Source organism: Leishmania major, chromosome 16, assembly GCF_000002725.2.
Source record: "Leishmania major strain Friedlin complete genome, chromosome 16".
In the NCBI taxonomy this organism is placed as follows: Eukaryota; Euglenozoa; class Kinetoplastea; order Trypanosomatida; family Trypanosomatidae; genus Leishmania; species Leishmania major.
The window spans coordinates 371,971-387,090 of NC_007257.2; the positions used below are offsets into that span (position 1 = coordinate 371,971).

The 15,120-nt window shown below is 63.1% G+C and overlaps 3 protein-coding genes across 3 annotated transcripts; all 3 read left to right on the plus strand.

The window, feature by feature from the left end:
- Positions 1-3,095: 3,095 nt before the first annotated feature.
- On the plus strand, positions 3,096-5,876 carry LMJF_16_1005 (hypothetical protein; the record flags this gene model as incomplete). The annotated part of the gene is made up of 1 exon (XM_001682127.2): positions 3,096-5,876. The coding sequence occupies one exon, from the start codon at positions 3,096-3,098 to the stop codon at positions 5,874-5,876; it is 2,781 nt and encodes a 926-aa protein (XP_001682179.2).
- Positions 5,877-6,953: 1,077 nt separating this feature from the next.
- LMJF_16_1010 (conserved hypothetical protein) lies at positions 6,954-9,818 on the plus strand (the record flags this gene model as incomplete). The annotated part of the gene is made up of 1 exon (XM_001682128.1): positions 6,954-9,818. The coding sequence occupies one exon, from the start codon at positions 6,954-6,956 to the stop codon at positions 9,816-9,818; it is 2,865 nt and encodes a 954-aa protein (XP_001682180.1).
- A 2,339-nt stretch (positions 9,819-12,157) lies between these two features.
- LMJF_16_1015 (conserved hypothetical protein) lies at positions 12,158-14,734 on the plus strand (the record flags this gene model as incomplete). The annotated part of the gene is made up of 1 exon (XM_001682129.2): positions 12,158-14,734. One exon carries the CDS (start codon positions 12,158-12,160, stop codon positions 14,732-14,734), a length of 2,577 nt encoding a protein of 858 aa, XP_001682181.2.
- Between the last annotated feature and the right edge of the window lie 386 nt (positions 14,735-15,120).

Genomic DNA, 15,120 nt, shown 5'->3' on the forward strand with positions numbered 1-15,120 from the left:
AGCCATCTTCTCCCCTCGAGCGACGCATACATACCCCCAGCCTCTCGCACTGCTACAGACACGCACACACACTCCGACACAGAAACATATGTATGTACATGCGTCCGTCTAGATTGCTCGTTTCTTGCCTCTCTGTTTCGCTGTTCTCGATAGGCGCGCCTTCACATGGAGCCCTCCCCTCTCTCTCTTGCCACACACTCTCTCCCTCTCTTTTTCTCGTTTATTAGCGCTGCCTATGGGCCTCGTGTCGCGTCGCGTCTCAGCTGGCTGACGGGGTCCTCTTGCACCCCTGCCACATTCCTCCGACATCTCCCACCCCCTGACGTGTGCGCTTGGCTGTGCGTGTGTGCTGATGTAGAGGTGCACCGCACAGATCCCTCCCTCCCTTTCTCTCAAGGGCGTGTGCTGTGCGCGTGCGCGTCCACTTGACAAGTGTGCCGCTTCCGTTGGGCGCAGCTTTACTTGTTTCTGTTTTCCCGGACCGCTACCACAACAGGCGGGGTGGCGCATGCAGCCCAGACGTCGTGCGCATCGACACAATGACAGTCGGGACCGCTGGTGCAGAAGGGTGCGTGCGCGCTGAGTCGCAAATAACGGAGCGCAGAAGGATGCGCTGCTGCCGCGTCTCTCTCCATTTTGCGAGTGGGGGTGGGGTGACGCAAATCTGAGTAATGCGCACTTCCGTCCTCTTTTTCCTTGGCCCTTGGTGAGTCGCGGGCGACTGTCCGAGGCCGTGACGCATTCATCGTGCGCACGTGTGCGCTTCACCTATATGTGCTTGTCTGCTACCCTCGCTAGGACTGCAGTGGCATGCCCGACTCTGGCGCGCATGCCACTGCACGGCCTCTCCGTATCCTTTGGGCTTTATTTGATTGTCGTCGCGGCTCTTCCCACCTGCCTCCCTCTCCGTCTCCCTCTTCCTCTTTCGTCCGCCTTTTTCTTCGTGTCTTTTCCCTGGCATGCGCGTCTACGGCGCTGGATGAGGTCGACGACGAGTCCCGTAGAGGATAACCTCTGGTGCGTCGTCCAGAGTCGACAGGACCACGGGACCGCACACCACACGGTATGTATGTATATGTATATATGTGTATGTATGTATATGTATGTATGTGTATGTATGTATATGTATATATGTATATGTATATATGTATATATGTATGTATGTATATGTATATATATATGTATATATGTGTGCAACCCACAGAGGAAAAGGCGCAGAGCATGTGCTCGAGCTCCTCTCCCAACACCCGCCCCCGCGCCTGTACAGCCTTGCTGTCACCACGCACTCTCGCTACCGCTCGGCCGTCCACCGCATCCTTCCTTCCTCCTTGTTTTTCGCTCACTGCTTTGCTCCCTCCCTCCTCCAACACTTCCAACACCCTCACTGAGGGCGCGAGAGCGGCACTCGCGTGCGATTGACGGAGGGGTGAAGGCGAAGGAGAGCTGTCGCGAGTGGCGGCGGTGCACGTGCTCACAGAGTGGCGGCTACACAACAGCTGCGATGCATACCGTTGGCCAGCTTTAAGACAAATAAACCTGCACCCATCTTCCTGTCTACATGCGTGTATACTCTCGTGAAGGCACGCCCGGGATAGCGAATATTGGCGGCTACCTCTCGCCCTCTCGCCCCTTACTACACCAGCGGAGGAGTATGCACCGGCCCCTGCGGATGGAGGTGTACGCATCTTTCGTTGGTCTGTGTACGCATTCTTCGAGACACAGCGGTGCGCCGAGGTCGGGGGAGAGGGGCGATCGATTCTCTTTCTCGTCCAGTGCAGGCGCGGTGCTTGCTCTGCCTGTCAGTGCTGCTTCTGACTTGCGTTTGCTTTGGGAAAGTGCCCCAGTGACGCCATGGTCCTCTTCTCTCTCGTTGTTTCCACTCGCCATGCCTTTCGAGTAAGTCATGCCCCCCCCCCCCCCCCCTCACGCCTCCACCCGGTGAGACAGGAAGCTGGAAGGACTGGCGGCTCCGCACACCCGTCCGTGCACACAGGCACAGACATATACGCGTACCGATGCGCTTGTATGAAGAGACGCGCTCTGCTCCCGCCGGTACAGTCCTCTCGGTGTAAGCGACACGACCGCACACATGGCAGAGGTCGGACGGACTGGGACGCGTGTGCCGACTCGGTCAATGGCCTCGGGTGTACCTCGCTCTCCCGGCTCTTCTATCTGCATGCCTGTCGCGCTGGCGAAGTGCAGGCGGTATTCAGATACACGTGTGCATCACTCTCTGCACTCCCTCCGTCCCTCTTCTCGCTCTTCTTTTGCCCCCCCCCCTCTCTCTCTGTGTCGTTGCCCCTGGCATCTTGCCGGCGAGCAGGACGACGACAAACTCGTCACACCACAGGCAGCGCGCGGCGCAAGGGAGCCTGCTAAGACGGAGCCCATCTCCCCTTCCTTTTGATAGGGTAGAGGCGCGCGGTGAGGTCTCCGCGTCTTCTGCATTGCTGCCTGCCTCCCTGCCTCCCTCACTCTTAAACGTTTTTCTTGTGAGTTTCGCCTCTCCCTCTCACACAACCACACTTGTGTTCTAGTCGCGCCTCTTTTGCGTGCTTCCCGCTGAACCGTCCGCACTGCTTCTTTCCCCTGCTTTCACCCCCCTTCCCACCCCCTCCGTCGCCTCAGTCTTGTCTCGTCGCGTGCATCTTCCAAAGACACGCCACACATTCCTGCTTCACCCCGTCTCTTCTCCTCTCTCTCTGCTTTTCGCGGTCTCACCGATAGTTACCGTCACTGTCAAAGACCGCTTTACACGCGTCGCCGGGTACCGAGTATACGCGTGTACGTGCGTGCGTGCGTGTGTGTGTGTGTGTATGTATGTGTGTGTGTGTGTATGTGTATGTGTCCACCTTGTTGATCCCAGACGGAGGCTGAACCACTACTGCCCCTCGATCGCTGCGGCTCTGCGGTGTTGTTGGCGAATGCGTTCGCTCGTTGTCAGACGCCCTTTCGCTCATGAGGCCGTGCAAGGGCCGGTCGCTGGCACGGATGCGCACCCGCGCCGCAGAAGGCAGCGTGCCGCTACATGGACGCTCTCCTTCGTCGTTGCCGGCGTTGGGGCGCTCTTCTTTTGCTGCTGCATCTTTCACGGGATGTTGCCGTCCGCGCATGCGCGCAGCGGCGGCGCCGTCGGCGCATCGACCGCGCCAAAGGATGATATGATGGTGCGAGCGCCCCAGGATGAGAAGCTGCGCCGCCAGGGACAGTGGACAGGCACTCCTCGAACGCCAGCGGCGGAAAGAAGAACCAGCTCAACCACGACGATAACTGGCGCGAACAAGACTTCTGCATCTTCCAGCTTGCCGCCTCCGGTAATGCCCGTGGGCGGTGTTACGCCGGCGCTACCAGATGCTCTACTTCACCCGAGATCCAAAACTTCAGCCGAGCCGCCCGCTGCGGGGCCGCTGACCGCTTTCGAGGCATCCAAGACAGCGCATCATGCCCAAGCCACCGCTCCGACGCGCATAGTGACTGCGGGGTTCTATCCGGCCCCAGCACGACCATGGGTCCACCGTCTGCCTCCGCAGTTCTCCCCAGCCATTAAACGCCCCAACTTACCGGGAGTACAAGCTCAGTACGCCCCGGAGAAGCCGCACCTCCTGCCCCGGCTACAGATCCGGCGGCGCACCTTCACTCTGGCAGAGCTGCTGGAGCGCTTCGGCGACACGGACATCATCTACAGCTTCGTGAACGGCAGCGAGGTGAACCACCAGTATCGGAAGGCCATGCGAAGGGCCTGCATGGAGGCGATTCTCGCGATAGAAAGCACTTCCTATGTGAAAGGGCATACGTTCCTGACGCCCCGCACGAACCCTCCCGAACCCCCCACCACCTCTTCTACCAGGGCGCCCGTGAACCCGCTCGAAGCTCTGCTTCAGTCCCTCCATTGCGCACCAGAGTTTTTGACAGGCACGCAGAACCCCGTCCGCACAACGAATGATGTACTCCAGGCTGTCAAAGCTGCTGCCCGCCGCGGCGCCGACAACCGTGACCGCGAGACGGACGAGCTGCGGCACAGCCTGCGGAGCGTGGAGCAGCACGTGCGGTGGCACCGCGGCCGCGTGGTGATGGTGTCGCCCGGGCACCACCCGACGTGGGTGGACGGCGCGAAGAACTTCCTTGCCGGGATGTGCGGCGGTGCGCGCGTGCAGGCGCTGCGGTCGAGCGGGACGCACCTGCGCGTGACGACTGTGCACCAGGACGCCGTGATGCCGTACGGGATGCGACTGACGGTGGACTCGCACGTGATCGAGCAGCACCTGTGGCGCGTGCGCAACGTGACATCCGTGCACGTGTACATGAACGACGACTACTTTGTGAACCGCGACGTCGCGATCACGGACCTGCTCAACGAGTACGGCGGCACGATTGTGCGGACGGAGAGGGGCATCATTGCGGCCGGCGCTGTCGCAGATGGAGGCGCTTCCTGGGCAAAGGGCGTGCTGCACACGCAGCAGTTCAACACGCAAGAGCTGGACGTGCTGCACGAGGACTACCTGCCGGAGGCCCTCGTCACCATGTGGGACAGTCTGAAGCGCGTAAACAGGAGCGCTAGCGCCGCTGCCGTGACTTCTATTTCCGTACCACCCCTTGACGAGGCGGTCGATGTCGCGCATCAATACGAACCAGACCCGCTGCCCAGCAAGTCGCTCATGCCACGCCGCCCGCGCCGATACGCCACCCACGCGCCGTTCGTGTACTGCACGAACATGTTCCGCTTCTTCGAGACCCGCTACGAGCGCGAGTTTGCCGCCGCAGCGCTTCGCCACCGCAGTCGCAAGGCGCGCGACCTGTTCATCCCGTTCGTGTACAACGCCTTCATCATGGCGCGGCCGTGGCAGGCGTCGCCGAAGTTCCTGCCGTACCTGCTGGAGCTGCACCGGAGCCGACGACTGGGGCGGACGGACGCGATGTCGCCGACGCAGATCGTGCTGGACAACGAGGACGGCTGCGGCCCCGCATCGCTGCTCAGCGGCGCAGCTGAGTCTGATTGCGTGTTTGCCAAGTTCCTGAACAACTTGACGCTGAACGAGGCGGTGGTGGAGCGCGTGCGGCAGGTGAACCCGCTGTACTTCAACATCAACGCCGGGTTCAGCAGCGCGGAGGCTGCGGACCAGCTGCGCCGCTTCCTGCACGGCAAGTTTCCGACACCGGTGTACCTGGAGGTGGGCGGCAGGACGAGTTCTGCCGGGGCCGCCGCAGCTGCTGAGGAGGGAGCGCTGTCGAGGCTGTTTGGCGACCTGATGGCGCTGCCGGTGGTGGGCGTTGTGTCGTACGAGGAGGGCGTGTGCCCGCTTGTGCGGAGCCTTGCGCTTGCGTTCGCGGGGCACCACCGTGGCGGCGTGCGTGTGAGCGTGGAGCAGCACGGCGGCGCGACGCTGCGTGAGGCGCGCGCTGCGCTTGGGCACCGCGTTGTGAGCGCGATGCCTGCGCCTGCGTGCGCGTACAAGGAGCAGGTGAGCGTGGACCCCGCGGCACGGGGTGAGAGCGTTGCCGAGATTGCCCGCCGCGCCATGGGCGAAATGCGGGGCGGCGTGGAGCTGCCGTGGACGTGCGGCGGGGGCGGCGCTGGGCTGCGCGTGCGCGGGTTCGTGGTGGACGCGCGGACGCGTGGGGCGCCTGTGCGGAGCGCTGCTGCGCTGCGGGACGCGCTTGCGGTGCCTGCGCAGACGCTGTCGCTGGAGGACTTCCGCGCCGTTGCTGTTGGGCCGTCGGAGGGCGACGTGGTGCTGGTTGTGTCGCGCGAGGACGCGGAGGCGCAGGCGGTGCACTGGGTGAATGGGGCGTCGGAGAGTGACCTGCTCCTGACGTACCCGCTGCCGGTGGAGGCGTACGAGGACATGGACGCGGAGGTGCGGTGGTCGGTGCCGTAGAGACTTGCGAAATTTAGGAGGCTGAAAAGGCGCGGAGAGGTTGCGTTTTCGATTGCTTTTGTGTATTGGTGTGCGTGCGTGTGTGTGTGTGTGTGGGGATGCGTGTGCGCGGGGCGGAGGGCGCAGGACGTCGTCGCAGGAGCCGACGACAGACAGAAGAGGCGAGAAGAAATGGTAGTGTGGTGTGCTGCTGGTGTGGGGAGTGGTTGGCCGCGTGAGCGAGCCGTATGGGAATGTTGCAAATAGACACACACAGACACACACACACACACACACACCAATACACGGCCGCAGGCGTGTAAGCGGTGCAGCTGGCATGGTCGCTGTAAGCCCCCTTTCTTGGTCGAGGAGGAGCTGCTGTGTGTCTGAGCATCAGGCTGTGTTCGTGTTCTCACGCTGCTTGGTGCGTCTCTCGTGTACATCTTTCTTCTATGTCGCTCTTGCGTGCGCGTAATAACCGCGGCCACTGCGATGGGAGTTCTATCGAGTCGTCTTTCTCCGACGCGCAGGTTACCCCTGTGTCCCCTCACTCCCTCTCCTCTGCCTCACCTTATCGTTGCGCGGGGTCAAGCAGTGCTCACATGCACCGAACGAACACGCTAATACGTGACGCACTAAGAAAACCGAAAGAAGCTTTCCACTACGCGTCTTGGCGGCTTGTGAGCAGGGGATTTGTTCGAAGCCGCAGTCGCAGAGGCGGCATCGACACCGCGTGCACTACGCACCACCAAACAGCGGCTCTCACGGAAACGGGGAGAGAGAGAGAGCAGTACGAGAGGCAGGGGGCGAGCGGACAAGAAGACCCCTGCAACCCATGCCGCTGTCACGGCAGAGCCTGTAAATCGTAACGTGCGCCCTTCTTTTTTTTTTGTGCTCTCTTGGGGCACGTCTGTGCATAGTTTAAGCGCGCCTCGCTCAGCTGCTTCGTGGCGGCTGTGGAGCTCTCATTATTTGGTGTGTCTTGTACGACGTGGGTGCTGCGCGCTGCTTTAAGCATCGCAGCTGTGTGCGTGGTGCGCGCGTGCGTGCAGCTCTCCTCGTTTTGTTGTCGATTTCTCTCCTTATTCTAGGCATAGCATGTTTCAAGTCAGCAGCAGCGGCGGGATGCGTAAGCTGCCCGGCAAGCACAACTCCCCCATTGCCGTGTCGGTTCCTGGGGGTCTGACGCGTGTGGCAAGCGCGCGTCAAGGCAAGCGTCGTGCATCACGAGTGTTTTACGTGGGTTGCCTTTCTGCCGTTGCCTTGATGCTCGTCTGCGCGTGTGTGTACTACTTGGCCCTCTCAGAAGGCCTCGAGAACTCGATACGACTCGCTGTTGCCGATCAGCCGACTGCCCGGGAGAACTTTATCGCGAACTGGATGAAGGAGATGGCGGCTCGCAGAGAGCAGAAATGGACGACGAGCCCACCAGCCACGGCGCATGGGATCGTGGAGAGAGGGAAGCCAACGACATCAAGCACTACTCCCACCCCAACTGCGGCGCCATCCTCTCCGCCTCCCATGGCGACACCACCGGTCCTTACAAGGGATGAAGACACACCAACTTTATACCCGGACATCGACAAACCCAAACCCGAAGCGCCGCTATCCCAGACGGACTTCCCTGAGGCTACGCCCTTTACAACAGCGGCGACGGTAGATCTGCGCACGGTGAGGCCAGACATGTACGAGTTAGATGGTGCGCAGCACACGGACCACGGCGAGCACGTCCCAGAGGAGCCGCACCTCCTGCCTGGGCTGCAGATCCGGCGGCGCACCTTCACCCCGGCGGAGCTGCTGGAGCGCTTCGGCGACACGGACATCATCTACAGCTTCGTGAACGGCAGCGAGGCGAACCACCAGTATCGGAAGCAGATTCACCGGGTTTGCATGCAGGCCATACTCGACGCCGAGAGCAACGCCTTTCATGCCTCCATACTCGCCCCTGTCTCCGCTTACCACAATGATGCTCCGAGGTGCCTGCCCAACTTTCTGTGGAGTCACATCGGCCCTGAAAAGACCGCAGCCGACCTTGTTCGTGCTGTCGAAGCTGCTGCCCGCCACGGCGCCGACAACCGTGACCGCGAGACGGACGAGCTGCGGCACAGCCTGCGGAGCGTGGAGCAGCACGTGCGGTGGCACCGCGGCCGCGTGGTGATGGTGTCGCCCGGGCACCACCCGACGTGGGTGGACGGCGCGAAGAACTTCCTTGCCGGGATGTGCGGCGGTGCGCGCGTGCAGGCGCTGCGGTCGAGCGGGACGCACCTGCGCGTGACGACTGTGCACCAGGACGCCGTGATGCCGTACGGGATGCGACTGACGGTGGACTCGCACGTGATCGAGCAGCACCTGTGGCGCGTGCGCAACGTGACATCCGTGCACGTGTACATGAACGACGACTACTTTGTGAACCGCGACGTCGCGATCACGGACCTGCTCAACGAGTACGGCGGCACGATTGTGCGGACGGAGAGGGGCATCATTGCGGCCGGCGCTGTCGCAGATGGAGGCGCTTCCTGGGCAAAGGGCGTGCTGCACACGCAGCAGTTCAACACGCAAGAGCTGGACGTGCTGCACGAGGACTACCTGCCGGAGGCCCTCGTCACCATGTGGGACAGTCTGAAGCGCGTAAACAGGAGCGCTAGCGCCGCTGCCGTGACTTCTATTTCCGTACCACCCCTTGACGAGGCGGTCGATGTCGCGCATCAATACGAACCAGACCCGCTGCCCAGCAAGTCGCTCATGCCACGCCGCCCGCGCCGATACGCCACCCACGCGCCGTTCGCGTACTGCGCGAACATGTTCCGCTTCTTCGAGACCCGCTACGAGCGCGAGTTTGCCGCCGCAGCGCTTCGCCACCGCAGTCGCAAGGCGCGCGACCTGTTCATCCCGTTCGTGTACAACGCCTTCATCATGGCGCGGCCGTGGCAGGCGTCGCCGAAGTTCCTGCCGTACCTGCTGGAGCTGCACCGGAGCCGACGACTGGGGCGGACGGACGCGATGTCGCCGACGCAGATCGTGCTGGACAACGAGGACGGCTGCGGCCCCGCATCGCTGCTCAGCGGCGCAGCTGAGTCTGATTGCGTGTTTGCCAAGTTCCTGAACAACTTGACGCTGAACGAGGCGGTGGTGGAGCGCGTGCGGCAGGTGAACCCGCTGTACTTCAACATCAACGCCGGGTTCAGCAGCGCGGAGGCTTCGGACCAGCTGCGCCGCTTCCTGCACGGCAAGTTTCCGACACCGGTGTACCTGGAGGTGGGCGGCAGGACGAGTTCTGCCGGGGCCGCCGCAGCTGCTGAGGAGGGAGCGCTGTCGAGGCTGTTTGGCGACCTGATGGCGCTGCCGGTGGTGGGCGTTGTGTCGTACGAGGAGGGCGTGTGCCCGCTTGTGCGGAGCCTTGCGCTTGCGTTCGCGGGGCACCACCGTGGCGGCGTGCGTGTGAGCGTGGAGCAGCACGGCGGCGCGACGCTGCGTGAGGCGCGCGCTGCGCTTGGGCACCGCGTTGTGAGCGCGATGCCTGCGCCTGCGTGCACGTACAAGGAGCAGGTGAGCGTGGACCCCGCGGCACGGGGTGAGAGCGTTGCCGAGATTGCCCGCCGCGCCATGGGCGAAATGCGGGGCGGCGTGGAGCTGCCGTGGACGTGCGGCGGGGGCGGCGCTGGGCTGCGCGTGCGCGGGTTCGTGGTGGACGCGCGGACGCGTGGGGCGCCTGTGCGGAGCGCTGCTGCGCTGCGGGACGCGCTTGCGGTGCCTGCGCAGACGCTGTCGCTGGAGGACTTCCGCGCCGTTGCTGTTGGGCCGTCGGAGGGCGACGTGGTGCTGGTTGTGTCGCGCGAGGACGCGGAGGCGCAGGCGGTGCACTGGGTGAATGGGGCGTCGGAGAGTGACCTGCTCCTGACGTACCCGCTGCCGGTGGAGGCGTACGAGGACATGGACGCGGAGGTGCGGTGGTCGGTGCCGTAGAGCGATATGTGCAGGGGGTCGTGCGAGGTGCGGGGCAGTGGGGGCGGGGCTGGTGTGGGTGGTGTGCTGGAGATGGCAAGCGGTGATGCACAACGGTGCGCGTGTGTGAGCGGTGCGCCTCTCTCCCTTCAGCAACGCCTGCCTGCTGCTTGCAGCGCTGTTCATAGGCGGCCAGCCCCTCTCTGGCTCTCTGTGCGTGTGTGTGTGCTCGCGCCCCTCTTGTCCTTGATCTTGCTCGCTCAGCGCTGGCGGTTGACAATGATGCGGGGGGTGTGATGGCGCTACCCCTCCCCCGCCGCTGAACCGGCATGTGTGCTTTCGTGGCCGTTTTCCTTCTCTTCTCGGCGCCCTCTAGGTCACACACTCGATGAAGAAGGGGGCGGGCGGTGGTGCAGAGTCCTTGCGCCTGAGGTGGGCGTGGGCGGCAGTGAGACTGCGCAGCTGGTCGAGTTGGTGGGGGCGGCCTGGTTGGCGATGTGCGTGCGTGTGTGTCTCTCCTGTTGTTGTTGACACATGTTTTCTTCGTTTTCTCATTGATCTCTTTCTCAGTGACGTTTTTATCCTTTCTGCTTTGTTTTGGGGTACGTGCTGGTCGGCGCCCGCTCCCGAGAGCGTGCGTGTGCAGTGCCCTCCCTCGAAGTGCTCAACAGGGCTGTGCTGTGGTGAAGAGGGCAGACGGGAGTGGAGGGGGATCGCAGGCTGCTGAGGTCAGCTACGGGGGAGCGCGAGGCAGGTTGCAGGTGGCGGGTGGTGATGTCTTCCCGTGGGGCCGTGCACGCGCAGTACAAAGGCTACCGCCCTTTTTCGCCCCTCCCTCTCTTCACCGCTGCCGTTCTTCCTCCGCGCTCCCTCCCTCCCTCCCTCCCTCCCTCCCTTCCGTCATGCGGTTTCTTTCTGGTGCCGCTTGCGAGTTCGCCGCATCGAATTCTCGCACGGCGTCTCCGCCCTCCTTATCGGCAGGCGCGCTGATGGTCGTTTTCTTTAATTTATTCCCGTGTCTGCTCATTGATGCTGAGGGGTGGGGAGAGGGGGAGGGCGCTGCGGTGCGTGGTATTTCACACACACACACGCACGGACCAGTACCCCCCCCCCTCTATTTCCTTGTAAACGCCGCACCACTGCTGGTGGGTCGCAGGGGCCGAATGCGGTGGTTCCGTCTTGTCCTCTACTCGTTTCTGAGTTTGAGTATGTATTTGTCGGAAGCGTTGCCGGAGGCGCAGAAGGATGACTTGTTGCTAGTGTCTGTCTGTTTTGTGTGCGTGTGCACAGCTCTCTCTCTCTTTTCCTCTCTGTTCTTGTGTTGATGTGTTGGAGGTGGAGAAGTGTGGAGCACGCAGGGCATGGTGCCAGCCGATAATAACGGGGTCGAACTATAATAAGCCCGGCTAGCAGGTCCTGCACGACAGCCCGAAAACGGAGAGTAAGACAGCAGATTTCTTGTATTTTTTTTTTTTAGGCGTGTGCTCTTGCGGCACTCCGTCTCCATCGCCTCCGCTTGTGTCGATGGCGAACAGTCCTCCCCCTTCTTTCGATGTCGTTGATCCGATGATGAAGGCGTTCGTGCATAGTCGCTTATGACGTACGATGGTAACACACGTGACGGGGGATGCAGCACGAGATGCCTCTGCAAGCAGAGCGGGGGCTTCTGCGACGGCGAGCGCACCTGCCCCTCTGCCAGCGAGGAGATGCCGTTTTGTAAAATTCCTCCTTTCTTTTTTTGTGTGCTCTCTTCAACTTCTCGCTACTCATGTCAGACAGCCGCGTCACCACGAGGCAGCCCGTGCCCACCGACCCACCCACTCGCTTCCACACGCACGCATACACAGAGAGCGAACGAGGCACGCATTAGCCTGAGAATCAGAAGCTTAAAGCACCGCCGTCAACGCGTGCCATCTCCATCACGGCCTGGAGCGAGACATACAGAGGAGGGAAGCAGCCTTTCCCTCCCTCTCTCCCTCTGTGGGCGTGTGTGCCTTCCAGCGTGGTTGAGTGCAAACCCCATACCAACGAGAACACCATTGGGGGCGTCAAGGACGGCCGCTGTTGTTATCCAGTCAAGGACACGTACATACACATATATATGGACGTACATGGAGTGTACGTGAGCACCCCCTCCTTTACCCCCAGATCGTCTAGCAATGGTGCAGGAACAGCAGCATCCACGTTCTCGAAGCACTCGCGGTGCCTCGGAGTGTGTTTACGTGAGCTCGGGCGCCAGTATGGCTCAGCATGCGTCCCGTGCGCTGTTTCGCAGGCGCCTCGGGGCAGGGAAGCGCTCTCGCGCCATCGCAGGCACCCTTCTGGCGCTCTTTTTTCTCATCTGCCTCCTTGCCTACCGCATGAGAAGTGGCACATTGGCAGAGGATTTGGAAGCGCGTGGCGATGCGATCAATAAGCAAGGGCACCCCAACTCCACGAGAGTCACTGAGGAGCCGTTTTCCGCGGCGACCGTTGCTGTTGTTGCCACCTCCACGGAAGTGCCGCTCCTTTCTCTCACTGCCACCGAGTCACCCGCTCGCTCTTCGGTTTCCCCAACGACGACGACTACAATTTCTGCTCCGCTTGCCCCACCTCCCACAACGGAGTACAAGAACATCCTGGACTCACAGGATCGGCGAACGGCGCGGCCAGCGCCCGTTTTCGAAGACACCGCGAGGCAGTACGAGGAGGGCGAGCACGTCCCAGAGGAGCCGCACCTCCTGCCTGGGCTGCAGATCCGGCGGCGCACCTTCACCCCGGCGGAGCTGCTGGAGCGCTTCGGCGACACGGACATCATCTACAGCTTCGTGAACGGCAGCGAGGCGAACCACTACTACCGCAAAGCCATGTCGATGTGGTGCTTGCCACAACTACGGGACCTGGAGAACGCGACGTACTCGGAGGGCGGTCGCCTCCCTCCTGCGTTGCAGAGCATAGTGGCGAGCAACACGCCGGCGTGTCTGCCTCCCTACCTGCAAAATGCGTACGACAACCTTCACTCGACGCGCGACTTCGTCGCCACGGTGGCGAGTAACGCACGGCCTGGGACTGACGATCGCGAGACGGACGAGCTGCGGCACAGCCTGCGGAGCGTGGAGCAGCACGTGCGGTGGCACCGCGGCCGCGTGGTGATGGTGTCGCCCGGGCACCACCCGACGTGGGTGGACGGCGCGAAGAACTTCCTTGCTGGGGTGTGCGGCGGTGCGCGCGTGCAGGCGCTGCGGTCGAGCGGGACGCACCTGCGCGTGACGACTGTGCACCAGGACGCCGTGATGCCGTACGGGATGCGACTGACGGTGGACTCGCACGTGATCGAGCAGCACCTGTGGCGCGTGCGCAACGTGACATCCGTGCACGTGTACATGAACGACGACTACTTTGTGAACCGCGACGTCGCGATCACGGACCTGCTCAACGAGTACGGCGGCACGATTGTGCGGACGGAGAGGGGCATCATTGCGGCCGGCGCTGTCGCAGATGGAGGCGCTTCCTGGGCAAAGGGCGTGCTGCACACGCAGCAGTTCAACACGCAAGAGCTGGACGTGCTGCACGAGGACTACCTGCCGGAGGCCCTCGTCACCATGTGGGACAGTCTGAAGCGCGTAAACAGGAGCGCTAGCGCCGCTGCCGTGACTTCTATTTCCGTACCACCCCTTGACGAGGCGGTCGATGTCGCGCATCAATACGAACCAGACCCGCTGCCCAGCAAGTCGCTCATGCCACGCCGCCCGCGCCGATACGCCACCCACGCGCCGTTCGTGTACTGCACGAACATGTTCCGCTTCTTCGAGACCCGCTACGAGCGCGAGTTTGCCGCCGCAGCGCTTCGCCACCGCAGTCGCAAGGCGCGCGACCTGTTCATCCCGTTCGTGTACAACGCCTTCATCATGGCGCGGCCGTGGCAGGCGTCGCCGAAGTTCCTGCCGTACCTGCTGGAGCTGCACCGGAGCCGACGACTGGGGCGGACGGACGCGATGTCGCCGACGCAGATCGTGCTGGACAACGAGGACGGCTGCGGCCCCGCATCGCTGCTCAGCGGCGCAGCTGAGTCTGATTGCGTGTTTGCCAAGTTCCTGAACAACTTGACGCTGAACGAGGCGGTGGTGGAGCGCGTGCGGCAGGTGAACCCGCTGTACTTCAACATCAACGCCGGGTTCAGCAGCGCGGAGGCTGCGGACCAGCTGCGCCGCTTCCTGCACGGCAAGTTTCCGACACCGGTGTACCTGGAGGTGGGCGGCAGGACGAGTTCTGCCGGGGCCGCCGCAGCTGCTGAGGAGGGAGCGCTGTCGAGGCTGTTTGGCGACCTGATGGCGCTGCCGGTGGTGGGCGTTGTGTCGTACGAGGAGGGCGTGTGCCCGCTTGTGCGGAGCCTTGCGCTTGCGTTCGCGGGGCACCACCGTGGCGGCGTGCGTGTGAGCGTGGAGCAGCACGGCGGCGCGGCGCTGCGTGAGGCGCGCGCTGCGCTTGGGCACCGCGTTGTGAGCGCGATGCCTGCGCCTGCGTGCGCGTACAAGGAGCAGGTGAGCGTGGACCCCGCGGCACGGGGTGAGAGCGTTGCCGAGATTGCCCGCCGCGCCATGGGCGAAATGCGGGGCGGCGTGGAGCTGCCGTGGACGTGCGGCGGGGGCGGCGCTGGGCTGCGCGTGCGCGGGTTCGTGGTGGACGCGCGGACGCGTGGGGCGCCTGTGCGGAGCGCTGCTGCGCTGCGGGACGCGCTTGCGGTGCCTGCGCAGACGCTGTCGCTGGAGGACTTCCGCGCCGTTGCTGTTGGGCCGTCGGAGGGCGACGTGGTGCTGGTTGTGTCGCGCGAGGACGCGGAGGCGCAGGCGGTGCACTGGGTGAATGGGGCGTCGGAGAGTGACCTGCTCCTGACGTACCCGCTGCCGGTGGAGGCGTACGAGGACATGGACGCGGAGGTGCGGTGGTCGGTGCCGTAGAGCGATATGTGCAGGGGGTCGTGCGAGGTGCGGGGCAGTGGGGGCGGGGCTGGTGTGGGTGGTGTGCTGGAGATGGCAAGCGGTGATGCACAACGGTGCGCGTGTGTGAGCGGTGCGCCTCTCTCCCTTCAGCAACGCCTGCCTGCTGCTTGCAGCGCTGTTCATAGGCGGCCAGCCCCTCTCTGGCTCTCTGTGCGTGTGTGTGTGCTCGCGCCCCTCTTGTCCTTGATCTTGCTCGCTCAGCGCTGGCGGTTGACAATGATGCGGGGGGTGTGATGGCGCTACCCCTCCCCCGCCGCTGAACCGGCATGTGTGCTTTCGTGGCCGTTTTCCTTCTCTTCTCGGCGCCCTCTAGGTCACACACTCGATGAAGAAGGGGGCGGGCG